The 25,456-nt window shown below is 39.2% G+C and overlaps 2 protein-coding genes across 3 annotated transcripts in view; one reads left to right on the top strand and one right to left on the bottom strand.

The window, feature by feature from the left end:
- Positions 1–2,423, top strand: part of nectin3b (nectin cell adhesion molecule 3b) — a 78,073-nt gene extending 75,650 nt beyond the window's left edge. The window contains exon 8 of the mRNA XM_017718070.2: positions 440–2,423. Coding sequence (XP_017573559.1) covers positions 440–607 — 168 coding nt within the window. The 3' untranslated portion in view covers positions 608–2,423. The remainder of the gene's footprint in view (positions 1–439) is intronic.
- A 15,235-nt stretch (positions 2,424–17,658) lies between these two features.
- rtn2b (reticulon 2b) lies at positions 17,659–24,736 on the bottom strand. 2 transcript variants are annotated; one of them, XM_017718118.2, is made up of 7 exons: positions 24,663–24,736; positions 22,095–22,302; positions 20,802–20,940; positions 20,072–20,141; positions 18,741–18,787; positions 18,595–18,653; positions 17,659–18,408 (listed from the first exon to the last, which is right to left on the bottom strand). In XM_017718118.2, exons 1-7 carry the CDS (start codon positions 24,673–24,675, stop codon positions 18,312–18,314), a joined length of 633 nt encoding a protein of 210 aa, XP_017573607.1. In that variant the 5' UTR covers positions 24,676–24,736; the 3' UTR covers positions 17,659–18,311. The 2 variants fall into 2 exon arrangements, with proteins under 2 accessions (XP_017573607.1, XP_037402184.1); XM_037546287.1 differs by lacking the exon at positions 24,663–24,736 and adding an exon at positions 22,487–22,541.
- Positions 24,737–25,456: the final 720 nt, after the last annotated feature.

The raw sequence follows: 25,456 nt of genomic DNA, 5'->3' as shown, positions 1-25,456 counted from the left end.
AGAGATTAGTTGAAACTGAAGTTAGATTCTTATTACAATTTCCCGTTCCACCTCAAGTGATATAGTGATACACCTACAAAAGCTGAAATGGACTTTGTGAAAATGTCTAACATTACTTCAGTGAATCACAGGTAGAACATAAATGGATCATAAACCTTTGTCATGCCCATCATAGCAATATGCTGCCAGATATTGTCTGATTTGATATCAGACATGTAGTCTTCTCTGGATCTACCCGCTATACTAGAGTATTTTAGCCTAGGATGATTAGATTTAGGATTTTTGTGTTGGTTGTGTTGTTTTCCTAAAATTTATACATCTCAGCTCTTAAACTTTTTAAATAGCTGATTAGTTGGATCAGAATAAAAAAACAATGCGGGGTACACCAGAACCAGAACTGGGAAGGACTGTCCTAATTGTGTTGGTGCGTGTGTTACAGGCTCGCAGGATGGAGATGCACTTGGAACAAGCAGAGAGAGCATCGAGCAGAGTGACCCGCCGGGAGCTCCAGAGCCCCACCCATCAGCCACTGTCCTATCAGGAGTGGATTTGCCATCAAAATGGTGCAGACCGAGTCTACATTAACCACAGAGAGCATTACGTCTGAAAGAGGCTTCTTCAAACAGCAGCACCGCCAGTCATTCCCCAAAGCTCACACAGTCCACTGGTGCACCCATGTGTCACAGTATATACTGTAATGCCAAATGAAAATCCAGACACCATAAAATCCATAAAGTCATACACTGCACATCATAGTAAGCTCTGGCACAGAGGAGAGTGTTAAGAGTCTGCTGTGAAGAAGCTGCTCTTTGTCACAATATTTCAGAGAATTGAACTTGAAGGTGAGACACAGACCTTTAGTCTTTTGTTCCTTCTTTTTTCACACTCACCACTTTTCCAGATTCATTGTCCAGATAGAGAAGTATCCATTTTTTCAAATACCCTTTCTGAAATTTCAAAAGAATTGGCTAACTGTAATTATTCAGTAGCGAATCATAACCCAGATCTGTCAGTGGTGCACAAGGCAACTTCAGCTGTAGATTTAATTAGAGGCTCTGTCTCAGCAAAATGTCATTTTGATGCATTTAACCTGAACCACCAACTAAAGCTGCATTCATGATTCTATAAGAATATATACTGTAAACTGGCAACTTGTAAATTTTACAGGTATGAATAGTAAAAATTATTCTTAAGCTCAACAGACAGCAATTTGTTTTGATTGCATAGGTCAGATAGTGACTGCTAGATACTTTCTTGTTTACCTGAGCCTTGAATAGTAGATGAAGACAAAAGCACATACTGTATGTGCTTTATATCAGTGTTAAATTGTGTAGATATTGTTCTGTGTGCAATGTAAATATTTTGTAGATTTTTTTTTCTTTTTCCCTCCCATCCCATAATTGTCAGTATTCTGTAAATATGTTAAGAGCACATGCTAGAGTTGTGTTCTTTTCTGAAAAAGATCTTTAAAGATCTTTGAAGGAGTGGAGCTGTCCATGCTCTGTCAACAAATGCATTCTTTTGTAGGAACAGTAGCAAAATTGGGTAAGTTTTATGAAACACTGGTTAAAATCCCATTCTACAGGAGAATTTTTGTCATATGCCCAAATTCAGACGAATTTGGAAATCATAAATCTGAATGTGAAAGGTTATTCTGTTAGAACAGAGTGTAGTTTCGTTGTCATGTACAATACTGTGCAAAAACCACTATTTTATATAACCTCCAGTCAAAACATCCATTAACATCAGTTATTTATTTTTCAGCATCACAATCAGAAAACATATAATATCCATCCATTTTCTCAGCCGCTTCTCCGTCAGGGTCGCGGGACATATAATATAATAAGTGTAATATAATTTTCAGTATTGAATGCGTCCACATTTTGTCTTTATCACAGCTTCCATTCTTTTCAGGAGGCTTGCTTTCAGTTTTCCAAATCTGCAGGGATGTTTTTCCACACCTCCAAAGTTTAGTCTTAGAAGTCTGTTGCATGTTCTGCTTCTCACAATCCAAGTATTCCAAAACATATTCAGTGATGTTGAAGTCAGGAAACTGGGGAGGTCAGTCAGTTTTTCTAAGAACACCAGCAGCTTCTTTTTTATGATTTACAAATGAAGGGTGGTCTTTATCTTTTGCTCAGTACTATAATTGACATTTTTAGGGAAAACAGTTGATTCAACAGAATGTTCATTAGGTTCAATAGAATTTTTGTTCTGTAAAACTTGTCCAGCCTGGCAACATTTGCCATGAAAGAACTCATTTGTGTGTGGAGCATGGATAAATAATGTTTTGACATTTTAGGCTTCAAATTTTTTTTTTTACTTTTCTTTAATGCAATAAATGAGTATGTCAGAATCCCATAACCAAAGCAATGGTTGCATTACAGCATACAAATAAACAAATAAACCATGTGAATACTGTGTTTGATGGGGTTCGATATGACCTTGCTTTGCTACATTATTGTGTCTGCGCTTGATTGTTTCCCATGCTGTGGAAATGATCCCCTGAGCATGGTTAAGTCTGAAGGCTGATCAGCACGGCTCAGATTGGGCTTTAATGAGCTGGAGGTTTGGGAGTCAAACCCGGAGGGGCCTCAGACCTTAACGCATGCTGAATTTATGGAAGTGGTCTTATGCTGCTACTCGATGGATATCAACATTGTTGGTCGGGTTCCCTTGATTTGATGATGGAAAATCTCAAGCCACAAAATGCTCTGTGGAACAGTGCAAAGGAGCAAAAACTGTGGGGAGGTGGGGGGTTTGCCATGGGAAAAATTCATTTGTTAAGAACCTGTTCAGTAGAGACCCCTATCTGGCTTAGATGTACTTGTAAGTTTTGTTGGCGGTAAACAAGCAGCGTATCTGCTGGGCAACTGGATGGCCTTGGCTGTGAAACAGCAGGATTTTAATGAGGTGGCTGGCGTGGGGGACCACTCTCTGCTATTTTGGCCCCACTGTTAGGGAAAAAATCAGCTACTATACCAAAAGCTCTCAATGAGGGCACTGTTTATTTCACTTGGCCATTGGTGAGTCACCTTTGTGGAATGTATTTTGCACTGATATATAAAAATGTGTCAGCCCCACCATAAAATATCAAATTTTGTTCATCCAAGAGAGGCCCACTTGGGCTCATAAAGGTGTGCATGTTCTCCCAGAATGTCTTACTAAGCATCAAGCTGAGTTCAAGTCATTATTATAACCATCTCATCACCTTCTCCAAACTTGAGCTAGAACCACATTGCAAACTGAGTGCCTCTCTATCCTCGCCTGACAGGGCCTGTATATTTTTTACTGTTTTGCAAGTTTGGGATTCCCTCCCGGATTATCTCACGCCTCCCCGTCTTCAATTGGGACCCATCATAAACTTGATATTTCACCACATTTAGAGGCCATCTGAGGGAATAGAGGTGCTCCATATTTTCACGTGAGAGCTCATGTATTTGTTTTGGATGAGTGAAAGCTCCCTGCTTCCAGCAAGGCTCTCCAGTTTGCAAGACTCCAGACACAATGTGGAACATTGCATAAATATTTTTGTAGTAGTATCTTTGGAGAATAAAACCCTGGGGAGCATTATATGACGAAGTACACATGCAGCTACTCACCCCTCTAGCAGGCCAGAAATGTCTGTTTTGGTCAGCAAAATAGTAAATTAACCTGAACCATCAAGCAATCCTTGGGCTCACTGAGAGATTCCTGTTTTATTTTACCTAGTCCGACCGTCTCTCGGAATCTTAACAGCCGATTGGAAATAGAGGGAAATTCTTCAAGGTGCTTGTAAAAAGTAATCTGTCACCACAAATTAATGTAACTTGGAGAGTCATTAGTGTAATGTGGGAGTGTGAAGTTGAGCTGTACTGGCTGGTGGCTCTTGCTGCAGCAGAGAACATCCAAAGGTTTTGCCCTGTAACAGGTATCTGGAGGCCGGTCCACTTTATTAGAACTGGAATGATATCCACCTCTTAACCTTTCTCTCTATCTCTCTTTCTCTCTCTCTGTTGTTCTTTCATTCTTTTTTCTCTTTCTCACTCTGTCACATTCTATCATCTCTTTGCTTTCTATTTTTCTTTGTTTTCCTTTTTCTTTCTCTCTTTCATTTTCTGTTTCTCGCTTTTGTTTGACACTCACTGTTTCTCTTTTATTTTCTTTCTCTCTGTCATTCTTTCACTATCTTTCTCTTGTTCATGCATACTTCTCTCTGTCTCTCTTTCCTCACTCTCTTTCTCTCTGACTCATTTTTTCCCTTTCTTGCTCTCTCTGTCTCTTGATCTGACACTCATTATTTTATTCTCTCATATTTTTCATTTTCATTGTGTCTTTCATTATCTCTCTCACTTCTCTCTCATTTTAATTCTCTCTTTCTGTCTATTTTTTTCTTTGTCTTTCTTGCTGACTCTCATTTCTCTCTTTCTCACTTCCCGCCCTCTTTCTTTGGCTCTGACATTCTTGCACTCTCTCTTCTCTTTTTTCTCTCTCCTTCTCTTTCTCTCTCCCTCTCTCGCTCTCTGTCTCTGTCTGGAGGTCAGTACTGACCCTCTCAATGGCAGTCATGTTGGACACCTGCCCTGTTCCTCTTCCACTAAGCTGTAAGGTGGGCTGCTCTGGAGCGAACAGCTAGGGCAGATTTACAGCCTCGTGCAGGGTGGGAGGAGAGCGACAGGGGTACAATGGGGGGCTGATCAGCATAGGCCAGCAGTGCAGATTTACTACACTAATGAGGAGGGGATAGTCAGGGCCTCGTCTTTTTCTTCTCTTCTTCAGACTGAAAGTCACGTTGTCTCCTTTCTGAAGCAGAGGTGAGGTCATCCTCTCAGAGGTCCGCTGTGGAACACAAGCTGGAACCTCTGGACTGAGACATTTTTCAGTTCAACAAGTCAAACTGTGTTCGTATCTGCTCGTGGGAAGTCAGTAAGTCAAGTGACCTACATTAAAGAGGAATACTGCTCAGTAGATCTGGTATCGTTTGTTGTGTCAATAGTTTTTGTTGTAGATGTAATTTATATAAAGTAAATATAAATATAAATATAAATATAATAAGTATTTTAGGATCATCACCAAAATTATTATAAACAGATAACAAATTATATAATATTCTTCTCTCATTAAAATATCCACTCTGAGATACAATCACTGCTTTGTGATGAGGCATGAGGCAAACTGGATATTCATTGCAAAGGAATTCACCAGTGTTTTTCAGACTAAGCTCTATCTGCTGCATGTAGAGTACAACAGATTGCCACAGACAACAATTTTAGCACCCATCTCTGTACTTACAAAAGAACAGACAACTTCTTGACTCAAAACACATTTGTAATAAAGTCATTGTGCACTTGCTACTAGAGGTTTGGATAGGCATGAAACTGAAGCCTGAACTTGACCCATACCCACAATTTTGAAACCTGAACCTACCCAAACCCACTCACAGTCTTTTAACAGATATGCATTATCACAGACCTGGTTTTACAGTGCTTTGCTTTGCTAATAAGCCCTTGACCTAATGGACAGATAGTGTCATGTTTGGATAAATATATTTTTTTTTATTTTACACATAGTACCGTCTTTATTATCATTCTGCTTTTGTGGAATTGATTAACACACTTCAAGCTACCTTAACAAGCAAGAGGAGAAAGTCTACTGTGACCTCTCACTAACTCAGCACATCCATTAGATTGTTTGAAAATTCTTCAAATAAACACAAATTATACTAGAGAACTAGAGAACGGCTTGAAACTAGATCTTTTGTCAGGCCCCTGCGGGCTCAGGTTGAGTAGCAGACCTCTATTTGCTTCAGCACCTTATAATAGGCTTCTATTGTGTTTAAAATCAACAGGTTTTCTATACTTTTCTAAGTACCAGGAAACGCTAAATTATTATTTATCATAATGGATCAGATGCAGCAGAAACAGCTTAGGTAAAGAATTCCTTTGAAGGAGAATTTCGAGTTTCCTAAATTTTGTGCCTAATTTAATGGTTGCCATGTAAAGAAAGTCATTCCAGAGAAACTTGCCAACTTGGATTTCTTTACACTGGTGGTGAGCTAAAACCAGGAGTTGTGATATCTTTACTAAAGCACTATGAGTTGCCACCAGTGTAAAAAGTGCTCTTTCAATTAATTAATTTCTTCTTCTTCTTCTTCTTCTTCTTCTTATTATTATTATTATTATTACTACTATTATGGTTATGCATTGCTATATTATTCTTATTATATTATTCTTCTCTTTTATTAACTATATTGTTATGCAATTTGTATTGTTCTCGTCTTTTATTATTATTATTATTCTGCCATTTCTTTGCACATAATTCATCCCACAGTTTTTGAGATATCAACACCGTTCCAGATTGTCCAGCCTGATTGTGTGATGCATGCTTGTATACAGTGAATAGGGTGACAAATTGCATGCCAATATACTGTACTTCTCCTTGTCTGAATGACACCATTTTGCATACACTATTTCCCCCATGCCCCTAAGCTCGAATTCACTGTTATTCTCATCTGCACTCATCTGTTTGTCATTTTATTCCATCCCTTGTTTCTCTCATGCTACCCCACAAAATCTATTACTTCTTTGCCCAATAGCCACCAAACTACATATCCTCACTCAGAACAGGCCCTCAAACTCTAATCCACAGCCATACTGACCCGCTCCTCTGTATGCTGTTTTTTCATCCCCCATTCATTCTAGCCCAAACATCGGTACTATTATTAACTTTGCCCAACAGCCACCAAAATTCCCAAAAAGCTCTACTCTACAGCCACACTGACCTGTACTTCTTTATATGCCATTTTTTCATCCCTTGTTCTTATCATAGAGTCCCATTCATTTTCTAACCCAACAAAGCCTCAACCTCTCTTTTTCCCGACAACCACCAAAGTACATATACTCATTCAGGGCAGGTCCACAAGATCTAATCCACATCCACACTGACCTGCAATCCTTTATGTCATTTTATCATCCTTCGTTGCTCCCATGGAGTCCCACTCATTTTCTTTTGCAACAAAAGCCAGAAGTCTTTTTCCCTGACAGCCACCAAAGTACATGTATTCACTCATGTTAGGTCTCCAAACTTTGAACTAAAACACTGCCTTACTGTCCTGCACTCCTCTATGTGTAGTTTTTTCATCCTTCATTCCTCCTATAGATTTCTATAGTAACCGCTGCACAACCATTCCACATTTCCTTCAGGAAATACACTTTTTTTTTGTTATTATTATTATTTTATTATTATTACTACTGGACAAATATAACTATTTTATTTACTATCCCAAATATAAATCTACACATCTTTTGAGTATTTATGTAATGTTGATAATGGTTAAATAGTGGAAAATCTTTAAAAATGTAGTTTACTTTGGGGACTATTTTGCCTTGCAACACCCTGCATGTACCTCTTCATCATCAATGAACTTTAAAATATATGTTTATGTCCAAAATCTTCTCTCAAGACTATTGTAAAACAACATCTCTGGCATCAGGCAGCATATTCAAAGTCTTTTATGTCATAACTTTCTGTAAAGAAGCTTTTAGAGGCTTTAAACTCTTTGGACATCTGTTTTCTATCACTGTGAACAATTCTGACTGTGTATATTTCTTTAGAGCAGAGCATTTCACAGCAAACCACTGTGACTGAATTAATTTTTACATGTTAGCCATTTAACTATGCAGAAATGTTGATCATTTGGTAAAATTCCAAGTGCTATATAGCAGAGCTGCCCAAATTTGGCCTGTGGGGACGTCTGACCTGGCCTGGAAGAGAGTTAGAACTGTATTTTAAAGTAGTTCAGTGTAATACTATAAAATGCAATTTTAGAAAACATGAAACATACCAACCTTAATTATTTGTGTACTGTTTTGTGTTTTTAGCACTTGGCCTACCTCAAACATTGCAAAACATTTGGCCAACCTTCCTATACAGCTTTCTCAATTATTGTAGAATCAACTACAGCACATATGTATCTGAAACAAAAGTGTTTTTAACACAATTGAAAACAATGTACTTTAAGGTAGTATGAGGATAAATAGAGACTGAGTTCTTCATGACAACATTGGGGCCTTTGCTTCATTGAGATAAACTGAACACCCCACTGTGCTGAGTAATATTTATTAATGTCTATTGAGATATCAGATAGAGACAGATGAAAACAGATGGAGACTCATTCATTCAGGCATTGATTTGTGTCAGTGAGGAGGACACTGCGTTACATCATAACGTCCTTCATTACAGAGGTTACAGAGAGGGTCTCAAACCACAGCATCAAGACACTGCAAATGAAAATGGTAAACATTTATTTGTTTCAACATATACATATGTGATTACTGCTGCAGCTGTAAGAAGCGATCGGATTGCAGCTTGGCAATGAGTATGGAGTTTGTGAGTGAGCAAGGCGACTGCACTGTGTTCTACACAAATACACATATATTAAGGTGTATCAATACTCTTGTGTAGGCCTACTATGTCAGTATGGGAATAAATGAGTATATGTCTGATGGTGAGAGATTTAAAGAGAATACACCGTTTATAAATTACTGTAAGTTAGGCAGGACTTTACAGCTCTGTACTGGTTTCATCTACTTTCCAGATTCCCCTGTGAATTTCAGAATCTGGTTAAACACAGACACATCACAAACCCACCCTTTACTGGAATGACATTCGGTCTAGGTTTCGCCCCAACTTTTGTCTCTGATCATTATTTATAAGTTTCTCCTCTATTTCCACTCTGAAGCACAAGAATAGCTCACATTATTCTTTGTTAGTGCATGTCTAGACAATTCAGCCTCCGAAATACAAACTGTTAGAGATTCATCTGCTGCTGTTTGACTTACGATTCGCATGCGTGTGTGTGTTTTGCTAAAATCAGAGGCTCAGAGAATAAAGGTGCCTTAATGTTGAGGGGAGCAGAGGGGTCACCATGAATGATTTATTTTTCTCAGTGTTACAATATATCACAACCAACCCCCTCCACCCCGCCCCATCCCTCTTTCATTCTTACTTGCCTTCTCTTGCTTTCTATTTTGCTTGCTTTCTCTCTTTCATTCCCTCTCAATTTCTCTATCTGATTCTGTCTCTCTTGTTTTCTTTTTCTTTCTTTCCTTCGCTCTCCCACTCTCTCCTTCCCTCTCTCTCCCCATCCATCCCTCTCCCCTTTTTATCCTCTCTCTATCCTTCCTTTATCGCTTTGTCCCTCTCTGTCTCTCCAAAGAATCCAACACTGATTTAAATTTTTCTTTTTAATTTTAATAAGTGTAAAGAAAGAAAATGTTGATGTGGAATGAATCAAACTTTCATATATTTGTGGATAAACATCTCAGCATGATGATGTGTATTGAAAGCAAATTCATCTCGAAAAGGCATAAAGGGACAAGAACACTCACTCAGTGTTCAGTATGAAGCAGTTGTGATGTCACAGCCAGCCACAGAGTGATTAAGACATCTGCGAGGCTGACCCTGTTTATGGCTGCAGGTCTCCACACTCTCCACAGATTTAGGCAAAGAAGACAGTAAGTGGTGGATGGAAAGGGTGGGAAAGGGGGTGGAATTCCCTTCACAGACAGCTATGATAACTAGCCTTACACACACACACACACACATGCTGCTCTTCTCTTGCTTTTGTCCCTGTGTCCTCCATAATGTCCATCAAAAATGTACTTGGCCTGCCCACAATTCTCCTTCACTTAGACTATGCTCTCAGGGACAAACAAGTTCTCCTTCACTCACTGATTAATCATTAGGTCACCACTGTAAAAGATTTACTGACCACTCTGCACTAAAATGGAAATGGACCCAAATATGAGTTTGCTGAAATGAGCGATGCATTAATTTAATTAACTTAATTTAACTGCGTACATAATTAACACATGACATATATATATATATATATATATATATATATATATATATATATATATATATATATATATATATATATATATATATATATATATGCGTATTCAAAAGCTTGAAGAGCCCTGGTCAAATTGCATATTTTATTCATTTAAACAAATTGTTCATTTGTTAAATGATAATTAAACCGAGAGGGAGAGAACAAACTTATATATATATATAGTTTCATTATTATTGATCATGCACACATCTGACTGAAGTAAAATGCATCACTGTTTTTCAGTGTAAGCTGATCCTGTATGTAAATAGAGCTTTTTGTGCTGATAGTGTTGTGTTCTTTAGCTGAGTAACAGGAATATAGTTAGCACTGTGGTGTTCTCAGCTCAATAAACAGTACTTCAATACAGAGAAGATCAGTGAACCGTGCGATCAATGGACATATACATTTGTAGCAGCACATAAGGGTACATTACATAATCAATGTTGGAAAGCAACTATGTTATTCCCTTTCCAGTCTCAAATTCAAACAATCTCCAAATATATATAATTGGTGTTGACTTGAGTGGTGGTCTATGTGGTACAGTCGATCACAATGAATTCTTAAACAATTATTTCCCTGTACTGTAACAAACAGAAAACCTGCTGACTCAAACAGCACCTGCCCTTTGACTTCTATTATAAGTGTTTAGAATGAATGGGTTTTGTATCTGTTACTCAGTATGGAAATTATTGTCTGTAGTCACCATTTACACACTGCAGATGCAGCACTTGGAGATTAGGCTGAAACATCCCAGAGTATTCCTTTAAGATAAGGCTCAACTAAAGGTGAGGGTGTCACCTTCTCTGATCTGATGCTGTTCTTGCTGTGGAAGCACTTTTCTTAAAACTCAATTAGCGTCTCTCTGGCCAGTTCACTTCATGACTCGCAGTGAGAATACCACAGGCTCATGTGTGGGGGATGCCTGCTCTCATTGTGCTTCTATGCTAACTCCACTTTTGACCTTGTTAAACCAGTTGAGATTGCTGGATGTTGACTTGCGCCAATCTAATTGGCACTACTCTTTGTGTGTGTGTATGTGTGTGTGTGTGTTTGTTTGTGTGTGAGTCAGAGAGAGAATATGTGTTTGTTTGCTTGTTTGTTTAGGGTTAGGGTTAGCACTAACCCTAACCCTGCTATTATTATTATTATTATTATTATTATTATTATTACATATAAACACTTACATATCATTCCTGCTATGTCTGGCATCTCCACTCTCAGCACTGCTGTGTCTGAACCACTTGTACCAGCATGACATACACCAACACACCGCCACCGCATCAATGTCACTGCAGTGCTGAGAATGACGCACCACCCAAATAATACCTGCTCTGCAGTGGCCCAGCAGAGATCCTGATTACTATAAATCAGGGTAAAAGGGGGCAACAAAGTATGCAGAGAAACAGCTGATCAGTGTATGTAATACATTTGTGATATTATTAAATGTATATACTATGTATCTATAATGCACAAGATATTATTTTTACATACACACACTTACATTTATATAATACACATCTTGTTGGATCAAAACATTGTATCTCCGAAATGGTGACTTTACAGGAGAAAGAAAAAACAATTTACTTATAAGGTAAGTTAATGGAACCAGACTTTTTTCCACATAATTTTGGGCCATTTCTGTTGGTCTATTCATCAAGAAATTTAAACCCAATCTAAGAGCTACAGAAATTTTCAAATTATGTCAAAAACTGAAAATCGACAAAAATGGAGATACCAGGTTTTGTTCCGCCAACAGCGATATGAGACATTATTGTTCATTTAGATACTTTGCATATGATCCATACAGCATATATTTATGTCCCATGTGCTGAGACTGTGTGTGTGCACATATGTGCATATTTATATGTAAGACTGTGGGCCAATATTTTTGAGGGCGTAAGCACTATTGTGTTTGTTTTTTTGTTACTCCAACTCATTGCGGATGCTGCTGGTCAAAGAGGAGAAATGGATTTCATTCATGCTGACGTTCTACTGATACTATTTCCCCTTCTGGCTCTTATAAGCAACCACAACCCCCAGAAGCGCTGCCATGATGATCCGATTGGATGTATTCATGGACAAAATGACAAATCCCATTTTCCTCACCCTTTTTCTTTGCTCTCCAGGTTTCTAAATTAGAGGAAGTGGAGATTCTTTGAACGCTACAGGAAGACTATTCCCTTTGATTAGATGTTAATAATGCCAATTTGCAATTGCTCTGAGCTCATTTCTATGCTTCACATAGGATTAATGTATTGTGTGGATGTAATGAACACGATATGCACACAATGCACATGTAAAATTGACCTTCAGCATTAACTTTAGTCCAGGAGCACTTCCTGTGAATCTTTGGAGCATTAATAGGTGCATATCTCATCCTTTTTTATTCTATTTTTTATGATGGTGTGCCAGGGATCTGTCCATAAATTTGTTGGTCCTCAGAGAGGCTGTTCTACCCTGGACAAGGGCAATTTAGCTCAGAGCGTATCTGCTTGGCTAGAGCCGGGTCAATTTAGCCTGGACAGCGTCCAGTCAGACAGTACCTGACCAGAATCCTGCATTGGCCCGTTCATCTCTCGCACATTAAATCAATAAACATTAAGAGACAAGGGCACTATTAAAGTTCCCGTGAAAAAGTCTGCAGGAAGAGATGACTTCATGCAGTGAACAAAAATGAATGGTGGACAGCATGAACCATCTGTGAAGCAGGACGTGATGAATTCAGAATGTTTTTTGAGGCTCTGGTCGTGTCAGTGGTATAATGGGGTGTTGCTCTGGTTCATTCAGAAACACTTGTAGCACCACAGGAATGGTATAATGGCCCTCTGAGCAGCCTTTGATGGCAATGATCAGTGCATGTTTACAGTCGGGCAAGCACGTTAGTATTAAAATAGCCACAGTCTTCAGTGCTAAATTGGGACAGTCATTGTCCAGTGTTAAACAACAATCTGCAACCAATGATCTAATTGAATGGTGGAATGTTTTCTTGTCAAACTGTTTAATGTTGATTGTGCACATTTCTTGTAAATAATGCTCTGATGCTGTATGCTTAACAGCTGTCTGATCCACAAAAAATGTATGTGTTTTCAAAAAGGCCTACAAATGAATCCCACACTGCACAACCAGTGTCCAGTAAGGGTCAATCAGGGTAACAAAATCAGAAAAGCAACAACTATTTAACAATGTCTTGAATTAGTAACAAAATAAAAATAACTCAATCAACCTCAAATTATAGTTGCTACCTGTCTTAAGTAATCCACTTTTTAGACCACCTTACTGTTGCCTGCTGTCCATGGCCGGAATAAACCAGATCGTTGAAATGCTGTGAAAAGAGCTGTTTAAATGTTGCATGCCTCTTCTTTTAAATCTTGCTGTCATTGATCATGGAAAAGTTTGCTGTCCATAACATTCATTCCGCACAAAGAGAAATACCTGTGGTCTATTCGTTTTCCTGCCTGAATTTGTCCGCCATGGCAATAACGCAATGGTCTTATTCCCCCCTCTAGTGGAAACATCCAGACATGACTGGACTTTTAGTCAGGACATTAAAGGGGAATTAGATCGATTTTGTCAGTTAAATGGTTAAGACATAAACGAAGCAATTCAGATTAGTTTTATGTGAAATGTTCCCTTCTAGAGGAAACTGGCAGATATAGGCATCTGAAGTGTTTAATGTCTCTATTAGCTCCCTCACGTTAAGCTATTATGGTTACTAACGTGCTGCCTGAGTTCTGAGACATTGTTCTCGAAAAACTTCCTCCAAATCCGTCCCTGTACCTCTGAACTTGATTATTATTTCAAGCATTACAGGAGGATATTTCAGTGGGTTTGTTTTTACCATCCTCAGTAATGATACTTCTTTAACAAAATATATTACACACAGAGGTGGACGAAGTATACAAATCATGTACTTGAGTTAAAGTAGAGACACCCAAGGTAAAATATTACTCCAGTCAATGTAGAAGTCCTTACTCTAGACCTCAACTTGAGTAAAAGTACAAAAGTATTTGGCTTCAAAGGTACTTAAGTATTGAAAGTAAAAGTACTAAAAGATTAATTATGGCTCTGATGTCCTGTTATCTTTTTTATAACAAGACTCGCTTCATGAACTCTTTTTAGGTGAAAATCCTCCAATGTCTCTCTTGGTAAACCAGTCTTTTAATAGAACGTCATTAATTAGTGACACTGATGTCTATTAAAATGATCATAAGCACAAAACACTGAAGGTAAACAGTTTCCATCAGGGAGAACCGAGTGGCTCTGAAATCTTCTTCTTTCGGCTGCTCCGCCACAGCAGATCATCTGCCGCCATCTTGCCCTATCCACTGCCTCTTCTACTTTTACACCAACCATCTCCATGTCCACCTTCACTACATCCATAAACCTTCTCTGAGGTCTACCTCTTCTCCTTCTACCCGGCAGCTCCATCTCTAACATTCTTTGACCAATATATCCACTATTCCTACTCAACACATGTCCAAACCATCTCAACCTGGCCTCTCTGGCTGTATCTCCAAACTGCTTCACCTTCACTGTCCCTCTGATCTGCTCATTTCTAATCTTGTCCATCCTTGTCACTCCCAACGAAAATCTCAGCATCTTCATCTCCGCCACCTCCAGCTCAGCCTCCTGTCTTTTAGACAGAGCCACAGTCTCCAAACCATACATCATGCACTACTGTCTTGTAAACCTTCCCTTTCACTCTTGCTGCTATCCTTCTGTCACACATCAGCCCTGACACCCGTCTCCACCCACTCCATCCTGCCTGCACCCTCTTCCTCACCTCTTTTCTACACTGTCCATTGCTCTGCATGGTTGACCCAAGATATTTGAAGCCAGCCACCTTTACGACCTCTACTCCTTGCATCTTCACCTTTCCACCTGCCTCCCTCTCATTTACACACGTATAAGCTCTCTGCCTTTACCAGTCATTGTCCCTATGTTCAGAGTCTCTACTCTAACCTCCACACTCCTGCCTTTCCTTCTCTCTCGCTGCCTTCTAACCTGCCTTCCTCCTCTCCTCTTTGATGGTCTTTGACCTACAGTAGTCCAATTTCCACCGGCACCCTGCTGGTCAACAGCACCGGAGGTGGTCGTTGTTAACCCGGGCCTCGACCGAACCAGTATGGCAATCATATTTGTGATCCGCATGATAGTTTTGGCGCCGGATTTTACGCCGAATGCCCTTCCTGACGCAACCCTCACCATTTCACCTTAAATAGTCCAGCAGTACTGACGCCTGAAGCCCCAACATATAACTGCTGAAAATTCGAAAGAGAAGCTGGTGAACAGCTGACTTCAGCTTCGTATCACCAAATCAGCGGTGGGCGATAATAATTGTTTTATATCACCTCTTCGAAAGCATAGGATGCCCTAAATGTCACTAAAGCCCAGCAGCGAGGTTGCTGAATTGTTCCCTTCTCTGCTATCACTGATAGGGTTGTCCCATTTTGTAGGGCAAGATTTCAACCACTACCACTTATAACTCAGTTCCAAGGGCTTAATGTGACACTCGAAAACAAGGGGTAAAAAGAAGAAATGAGATGGCCGAAGTAATGAAATGCCTTCTTGTGTTGGCAGCTTTCTGTTTCCTACCACTACCACTACATCAGCAACCATTTCACGAACAGCTTAGTTCACATCTCAGAGATGTGAGATCTCAGAGAAAGTTCAAAATCAAAAGATAGCAGATGAAGTTAATATTCAGTGTTGGTGTAGTTGAATAGCCAAGTGCTAAAAATTGCCTTCTTGGATTGTGAAAATGCCAAAATAAATTTACTGGGTAATTTTTCAAACATAAAAATAAATTAAAAATCAATTCAAATCATGATGAACCGAAATCAAGTTTTATTATGCATTGGATAATTTTCTGAAGAATTAATTTACTGAATCATTGAATTCAAAGTCAGAGATTTATATTTCCTTTGTTCACTGTTTCTGCCATGGTCCCATCAAGGCTCAGTGGTGTGGCACTCTGCTCCCCTTCCTGAAATCAACAATCTTCTCTTTGGTTTTGCTGACATTGAGGGAGTGTTTATTGTCAGTGCACCGTTCTGTGAGAAGTTCCACCACCTCTCTACACTTCCTCATTGTTAGTGATGAGACTCAACTTGATGGTGGTGCTGGAGTTGTGCTTGGTACTGCAGTCATGGGTGTACAGGGTGTAGAACATGGATAATGGGACACCGCATTATGGACAGCCTGAGCAGCGAGTGAGGGTGGAAGAACCTGATTCCACTTGTTAAAACGTTGGCCTCAGTCTTGAAACAATCATGTGTTCTTGCTTTGTTGGAATGAAAACCTGGAACCACACCAGCCCTTTGTAGATAAGATTGGACTTCTAGAGCTTCAGTATGAATGGGTGAGGCAAAACCGCTCTAGGCTGAATAGATGGATATATGTAAATACGCTCACCAGCCACTTTATTAGGTACAATTAGATTCAATTGCTTGTTAATAAAAATAGCTAATCAGCCAATCACATGGCTGCAACTCAATGCATTTAGGCATGCAGAGATTGTCAAGACAACTTGCTGAAGTGCAAACCGAGCATCAGAATGGGGAAGAAAGGTGATTTAAGTGACTTTAAACGTGGAGTGGTTGTTGGTGCCAGACAGGCTGGTCTGAGTATTTCAGAAACTGCTGATCTACTGGGATTTTCATGCACAACCATATCTACAGTTTACAGAGAATGGCCCAAAAAAGAGAAAATATCCAGTGAGCGGCGGTTTTGTGGACGAAAATGGGAGGTCAGAGGAGAATGGGCAGACTGGTTTGAGATGATAGAAAGGCAGCAGTAACTCAAATAACCACTTGTTACAACCAAGGAATGCAGAATACCATCTCTGAACACACAACACATCAAACCTTCAAGAAGATGGGCTAAAGCAGCCGAAGACCACACGGGGTGCCAATCCTGTCAGCTAAGAACAGGAAACTGAGACTACAATTCGCACGGGCTCACCAAAATTGGGCATTTCAGCTGTGACATTCAGATGGTAGGGTCAGATTTTGCAAACATGAAAGCATGGATCCATCCAGTGTATCAATGGTTCAGGCTGGTGGTGGTGGTGTAATGGTGTGGGGGATATTTTCTTGGCACACTTTGGGCCCCTTAGTCCCAATTGAGCATCGTTTAAATGCCGCAGCCTACCTGAGTATTCTTCTGATGGTTACTTCCAGCAGGATAATGCACCATGTCACAAAGCTCATATCATCTCAAACTGGTTTCTTGAACATGACAATGAGTTCACTGTACTCCAATGGCCTCCACACTCACCAGATCTCAATCCAATAGAGCACCTTTGGGATGTGGTGGAACGGGAGACAAATCTGCAGCAACTGTGTGAGGCTATCATGTCAATATCGACCAAAATCTCTGAGGAATGTTTCCTTGTTGAAACACCTTGTTGAAAGTATGCCATGAAGAATTAAGGCAGTTATGGAGGCAAAAGGGGGTCCAACCTTTTACCACAAGATATACCTAATAAAGTGGCAGATGAGTGCATATTGGTTCTCGTGACATCAAAGAAACAATTAATTCAAAACAGACTGTTTTTGCAGCTTAGTGCTTACAGATGTTCCATATGGACTCAGTAGTAAATGGTATATTTTATAACTTGGTAGTAATAAACTGACATTGTTAGTAAACTAACAGTGTTACTACAATATTACTTCAATATCCTTTATTCAAACAAAAAAAGAGAAATTCAGTTTTCTCTGTTATGGGCCCTTTAAAGTTGTCAGACAAGCAAGTCTTTTAAAATGCTACACACTGACATGTTATTGCCAAGTGAAAAAGATTTCTTTAATCAAATGGTCATGTTACAGTGACATTATGTAGTTACATGGGGTGACAGTGGTTTCACATGAATTCTTCTTAGATCAGCTGTTACTGTTTCATTGTTCACTGCTGGAAATAAAGGTAATGTGCAGGTACATTTTTCATTCAACAAGGTACAAACAATGTAAATGTAACCTCAAAGGTACAACAGTGGCTTTAACGTCCAATTGTGAACCTTAAATATGATTTTCCTTTGTGGAAAAGTACACATTTTTCATCACCTAATGTTTTAAAACAGAACAATACAATAAAAAGCCTGGAGATGAGACGGTGTGCGGAGTCAATACAGCTTATTTTTATTATGGTACAATTTTGTACCCTTGTACCTCAGTGACAATTTTGTACCTTTATTTCCAAAAGTGTTCATGAGAAACAAGCACAGCTGATATCTAATAGCAATATATAATAAAGTCAGAGCACCATATTTATGAAATAACTCTCCAGTCTTTCAGTCAAGACCCTTCAGTACCTCATACTTCATCCTACACCTCCCCTCCCCACAAAGAGGCCCTAACTGTAAGAGTATGGACACAGTAAGACTGTCTCTCCTTCCTTCCCTCACTCACTCCCTGCCTTCAATTCCTCATCCTGCTCATTTAGCCTTGAGCTTTAGTTTGGGTGTAGGAGCAGGGGAGGGTGCAGGAGCCGAAGCTGGAGGAGGTTTGGCCAACGACACCACGAGCTCAACTCTGGAGAACAGAGAGATAACACAAAAAGGATCTTTCAGAGACATTTTATCTAATGTTGCAACTCACCATGCTGTCAAAAATTCTGTAAAATATGTAGTTGACAGAAGTCCTACTGGTTCAGAAAGTAGTACATGGAATTCAGATGCATGGATGCTATTTGCAAAAGTAAAACTGTCAAGGACTTACATCTCTGTGACTCTCGTCATTAATAATTTGACTGCTTTGATAATGTTGTCGATCCGTTCCTGTCAAAAAGATTGATGGTTAGGTCAGGAATAGCCTGAGTCAATAAATTATTTATAATCTAATTTCCTTGACATCTAATGTCTTACTCGCTGAAGTCTGTAGGCCAGAGGCAGAGAGAAAGCACAAATCACACCTGTTATATAAAAGAAAGTACATTTATAAAGAGCACTAAACCCATCAGACAAGGGCTGTGCTTATGATAGAACAGTGAAGCAGACAGCTTGTCATTCAGGAGCACAATAGGACCCTGTTTCAATATTTTTTTAACATGCCCTTGCCAACTTCAAATCCCCTCTTGGATGTCCATCACAACTTTGTTACATCAGTGAGTTCAGCCTCGACAAAATGCAGCAAAATGTTTTTTTTTTTGTTTTTTTTTTACAGAAATGGTGGTGAGCTGAACACCCTGTTGTGTTGCAACTATGGCTGCTGAGGAGGCCATTCTTGGCGTACTTTTCGAAGAATTTCCAGAGCCTGATAAACTGGATTTAAATAAGTGTTTAATACTTCAAAATATGTCCTCTAACGTCTTCTGTTGTTGTGTAGACCAAGCTGCAGTGGCTGTATTTGTAGAGGACTTTAGTGGAATCCATTGTGTGCATTGTCTTTTTATATTTGTAGCTTTTAACATGCTAACTAGCATGTTAGCAAAATAAAGTGATAAACTGATTTTCCTGAGTCATTCTGTATTTTAGTCGTCTGTTCAGTAAAACATTTACTACATTTTTGGACATAAAATGCCCCGGTGTTTTTATATATGTTAGCATTTCAAGTTGAAACTGCCATTTTTTAAAATAAAGCTGTTTGTATACAAAGAGTGGGTTTGATAGGCTAAGATTACCTTCAATCCAGTTTGGGAATGGTGCACTGTTACTGCACTGTTAAATTTGGAGGCTGTAGACAGCACTGCAATGTGAGAACATTGTGAAAAAAAGTTCTGTAGCTGTATCTGTTCACCTTAGATTGTATATTGAGCATAGCTACCCTTCTGCTGAAATTAGCAAAAAATCAAGCCACTGACACAGAGTCCAGGAATGATACAGGGCTAAGGTTGCAACCATGCCTGTCATGTATGACAGATGAAGTAGTTTGCAACCTAAAGCCCAGCAAATCCAATGTTATATTTTTGAAATATTAAGCATTTTAAAGCAGTTTACTGTTACGGCTTATAAACAGCTTTGTCCACTATTTTTGTATTTTATTTTATTTTTTTGGACCACATCAGTTTGCAATAATTTCCGGGCATGTTCTCCTGCTACTGGATCCCTCACCCCTCCGAGAATGGCACAACAGAATGGCTCAGAAGAGGCCAAGTGGACAAGGGCACATTAAAATTTGAGTAATTACAGTAAAATTAAAGTATTGAAACATGTACGTCGACAAAATGGCTTTTAGACATGCAATTAGAAACTCTTACCAGAAATCACAAGAGTAAGACCATTGGTTTGGACCCCCACATAAGTCAACAGGTACAGCAGCAAAATGAACTATAACAACAAAGCATTTACTCAGAGTGCATACCTTCTGCACTGATAATATACTTCATTCATACAACTCTCATTTGTATTGCTGCTCCCTGTACAGTATCTATTATATTTACATGTCTATATTTGTATACGTATGTGTATATAATAACCTACAATCATATTACTGCATATCTCACTTTATGTATATATGTATATTATATACTATATATTCAATATGTATGTATGTAAATAATCTTATATATTGCACTTCTGGTTAGATGCTAACTACATTTCATTGGCCCTGTACTTGTACTCTGCACAATGACAATAAAGTTGATCTAATCTAATCTAATCTAATTATAACTGCCATTATGCAAGATCATTATTATTGTTATTTATCTCCCTCTGACACTTTTATCATATCAGACAAATGAACATCATGTTCTTACAGTTTCACAAAAAAATGCTCCTTTGCCAAATGTGTTGTGAAAAATACTCAGTTTGGCTTCCTGCAGCAGTAATGCCTCTGGGAATTAAAGCACATGTTAATGGTTCATATTTGGTCTAATTACATAACTGGACAGTTTTTCCCTCTGTATTTTGGAAGTAGGTCATCTGCTGCCATGAAATGTGCTTAAAGCGTAACGTTTTTCTTTTTCTCACACAAACATGCATCCATACCTTCACTGAGTCCACAACACTGTCGATGAAGAACAGTCTCTTTAGCTCTGTGATGAGAGTGGCAATCAGGAGAACAATTTTCTCCACAACACGAACAGTGTCCTCATCTGTCAAAGTGCTGTCCTCATCTAAATATGACCTTTTACGTAACATAGAAAACAGAAATATAATGGAAAAATAACTGCATTAGGGCACCCCTTACAGAAGTATGTAAAAAAAAAAAAAAGCACACACGTTTACTAGTGACCGAACATTTTTTCCACTTACCCTAAACGCAGTCAATCAGCCAAAACATGTTTGATGTCTGAAGTTTGCTTTATCAGTTTTACACTGGAGCTATGAGTCTAATATCTAGCACTGTCTGCATACATACTAGCCTCCAACCATGTTGAGTTGTTAAGCAATCTATAATAAACTTGCATATGTGGTTGCTGACATTAGAGGACATATTTCGTTGTATTTAAAATGGACAAAAATTACATTGCTAAAATGTTCAGTAGTATCCATCTTGAATCCTGCATTTTACATGCACTTTAAAACCATTTTCATAGATATATAGTATATCATACTGTGTCAGAAACCACACAAGCAAGTCTGTTTCAAATTACATGTCAACTCAGCACAACTTCAGGCATATATGTGATGTTTTTTGTTGACCTGTTAGCTACATTAGGCTCACAACTCTGGACAACAAATATCTGTCATGGATTACATTATAGGTAACGGGAAAATTTGTAATTTATTTATTTTTTTGCAAAACTATCTGTGATACACTATCCTTTGCAAGAGAAACCACATGGTTCTGTACAGCTGATAGTAACTAAGTCCAGTGAAATGGGGAACATTTTCTGCATAATTAAGTTGTTAAGATGCAAAGAGAGTCATTCAGAGAGGTGTGTTGTGAATTGTGCCATTCTTGTGCCATACTAGTTCACCTAACTAGTCAGAATTCAGAAAATGGTAGCATTAGGAACCAGATATTCAAAGCACTTATTGGCTCTAAAAGCTGACTAAAGATTATTACATGAACTGGTCATGGTGGAGAGGTACATGCCAGGTACAGGCAAAATAGTACCCTAGATTTTTTTTCATTTACCCCTATTTTATCATTATCAGCATTACATACAAAAAGTCATAAGACATAACACTACAATGCACCATTTGACAATAAAACACTGATTCCTCAATTATTGAATTACACAGAAATGTTGAAAAATTGGTAGAATTCTCCTCTAAAGCTAATGACAAAGGATATAGACCTCTGTCAGGCTATGTAGGGAAACTCCAACGTACTGGAAGGGATGTTCTCCATCGCTGAGGTGGACCACCGTCATGGCTTTATAGAGGAGGCGCACAGGAAGAGTGAAGGCCATGATGCTCAGGCCCAGGTTGGACAGCACAGAGATGGCACTGAGCTGGAACAGACAAGCCAGGCCAACCACTAGTCCTGTGAACACCAGGCCTGTTTTAGGCACATCTCGCCAGTACAACAAATCTGCCACTGGGGAGTCAGGAGAAAGGAACAACGTGCAGCTGAGAAAGAGAACAAAACACTGCCTGCATCTGAGGTTGCTCTGGAAAGAGATTAAAGACATAACCTCAAACATTTCTGTGGGTTTTTATGTCTGTCTATGTGCAGTTTGTTGTAATCTGTGTGTTTACAGAAAGTAGGTCACATTTCTAACCCAATTTTCTCGCCATGTTTGTTCTTCTCTGTAAATTCAGGAACACACCGCTGCTCTGACTGTTGGATGTTGATCAATAAACATTATGCAGTTGAGGGAAAACCAGGAACTTTTTTTTTTTGGTTTCTATTGAAATAGATTTCAAATAGTCTGGTTGATATGTATTGAATACACATGCATCGTAAGAGTAATATTATTATGGGTCATTCCAGGCCAACTCACCTGGGGCCTGCAGGTAACCTCATGGATTTTCATGAAAAAATACAATGAAAACTTCTGTTTAATTCATAAATCCATCCAAAATGTCAAAGCTTGATTCCAAATAGGTTTTTAGATATGAATTTTGCAAGCCTAATCAGGTTCTAAAGCTTAAACATAAGAAAAAGTTTACAAAGTATAAGATAAAAAAAAAAAAATTTAGAACCATTAAAATTAAAATTCATAACTTAATTGTGGTTTTGAACATTTGCATGGTTGCATGAATTAAAATGATACTCTTGATTGAATTCATTCATAGGCATCCATCATAACCAAAGTGCAAAATACAGGGGGGTCCTTAGGGGTCCTGGACCCCCCAATTAACCATGTTATCTCCCTAAATTCTGGGGGCTTCCTGAAAATAAACTTCTTATGAAGTTATGCTATTCATTAAAGAAAAAAATAGATGCTCTTTCTAATGCTCCCTATATAGAATACAAATTCAGGGAAGATCATTGTGTAGCTGCTTCACCCACAGTCAGCAAACCTTTAATGTTCTTTATGAACTACTGATGCAGCAGTGGTCTGCCTCAGGGTGGTCTGCCTCAAATCATAGCCAAGCAACTGTTACTATACCCAAAACAACCTCTGAAAATCTTTATAATATGTCATAGCGCAGCTGTAAATCTGAAAACTAGCCCAATTTCCCAAGAGTTTGTTGGAAAGGGGGAATTATAAAAGAGGAGATGTGTAAAATCTCAGTTAATGTGTGGAAGAACACATTACCAAACTAGAAAAGAGAATTTCCAGATGAAGAATTGAACCAAACATTTTTGTGCCACTGAAGCTAGTATTGGTGCCGCTATGGCAAATGAGTTGACAGCCAGTCAATACTGGAGTAGCCAGCCACCATGGGACCCCCTGAATACCACAGAGCATTTCACACACTGATCATAACTAATGTCATCTCACAAAAGATGGGCATTTTACAGCATTTAAAATGTCTTTGTGCCCCTTTGGAATATGACCTGCAACCCTGTGAGTCCACATTAAATGCCGAGCTATGGTTCTTACAAACACATTCAAATAATTTCGAAACAGCTGATGATGATAAGTTTCACTTGGCACATGCATTCTTATCCATCTATTTTCCAACATCTCATTTTGATGTCTGTCCTATATGTGAAAAATGATAGTACTGTATTCTAATACTATATTCAGGCAAATGCAGTATTAAAGTATTATACTACATCATAATACTGTAGTTGCCTGAATGGGACAATCTAACAACAAAGCTCGTTTGGTGTCCTCCTCATTCACTACAGTGCATAAGCATACAGAGACAGCAGCTCAATGTAGAGTGCCATCAGCATCTTCCCGCCTCACATAAAGCCAATGCATCCAGACACTTGTTGCTTCCGATTATTCGGTAACACATGTGTAAATCCAAGCACAAGTGCAAAGCTTAGGAGGGGGAGTTATCTGATCAAACACAGCCCTCTGGAATCTCTCACAATGGAGCCATCTTCAGTAAGACCCACAGCCTTGCTAATACACCTCTTAATTCAGGCTGACATGGCGGGTTCAGATTGAATCACCTTGTGTGAGTCATCCTACAGCACGGTCGAAACGAGTCAAAGAGAGGGTCTCACCTTCTTTGCTCAAAACATCACCGTGGCTTTTTGAAAAAGAAGCCCTGTATATCCTAGAGTCCTGTATGAGTCCAGCCCCAGACAGTAATCCATCCTTCAGATTGCTTCTGCTTGCCAAGCTGCTGTAAGCAAGCCCACCGTGATGAACTGACCACTCAGCAGGCTTACAGTAGCTCCCTCTATACACTGTGCAAGCACTGCCAGAAGCCCTTTCACCTGCTACTACCCTTAATATCAACACCTTGGCATATTACACTTTCTGTGTAGCTAGACGAACTATGAAGAGCTCAGTTCCAGGTTTCCCAAGTCGTATGGACATGTCTCACCTTTGCTGGCCATTTTAGCTTCTTCCACGCCAAACCCCCTCTCCTCCCTGCACTCCTCCAGCCCGAAGGGCTTTTTTTGGCCACCCTAGCACTGTCAGCAGTAAAGGGCCGGCCTGACCTAATTATATCCCCTCCGCTTGGACACCCCATCTTTACACACACTTAGCCCGCCTTGCACATACACACTGTTACATGCAAGTCTCCACCCCACCCCACTCTTCTGAAGCCCTCCAAGCTGTTGGAACCTGAGACGTCAGCATGTGTCAGTGTGCAGACAAGTCCTGAAGCCCTAGGGGCAAAGATATCCTAAATAGCAGCAATATTACCTAATTAATGCTTATCTAGGGCTAGGACATGGCTTTTCAGAAGCTGGCAAAAGTTTAAATGTCATCTATTAATACCTGATGAACATTAAAATGTATCTAGTTCTTTTCATCATGGATTTGCTCAACTGATTCACAGTCTTTGAATCTGTGAAAACTACAGCTGCCACAGCCTGTTTGAATTCACTGTTTTTTGATGTCAAAAATAACAATGCATTTACCTATATCCACATACTCAGCTGACAGCTGTTTAGCTCTGCAAATTCAGTGAAGTGAATTATTAAAAAATCAGTCAAGTTATATAGAGTGTTTCAGCCCAGATTACTTTCGAGATGTGAAGCATCTCATGGACCTGGCTTGCAACTAATTCACTCACTCGCTCAAAGACTCTCCACAAGGGGGGCTATTAAATTGTTCTTGACGCTTCATAAGAGTGGTGCTTCACAATAATGACACTGTGTGTTCTTGTTG

This window comes from Pygocentrus nattereri, chromosome 16 (genome assembly GCF_015220715.1).
Source record: "Pygocentrus nattereri isolate fPygNat1 chromosome 16, fPygNat1.pri, whole genome shotgun sequence".
NCBI classification, from domain to species: Eukaryota; Metazoa; Chordata; class Actinopteri; order Characiformes; family Serrasalmidae; genus Pygocentrus; species Pygocentrus nattereri.
This window is presented reverse-complemented; position numbering and strand designations above follow the sequence as displayed.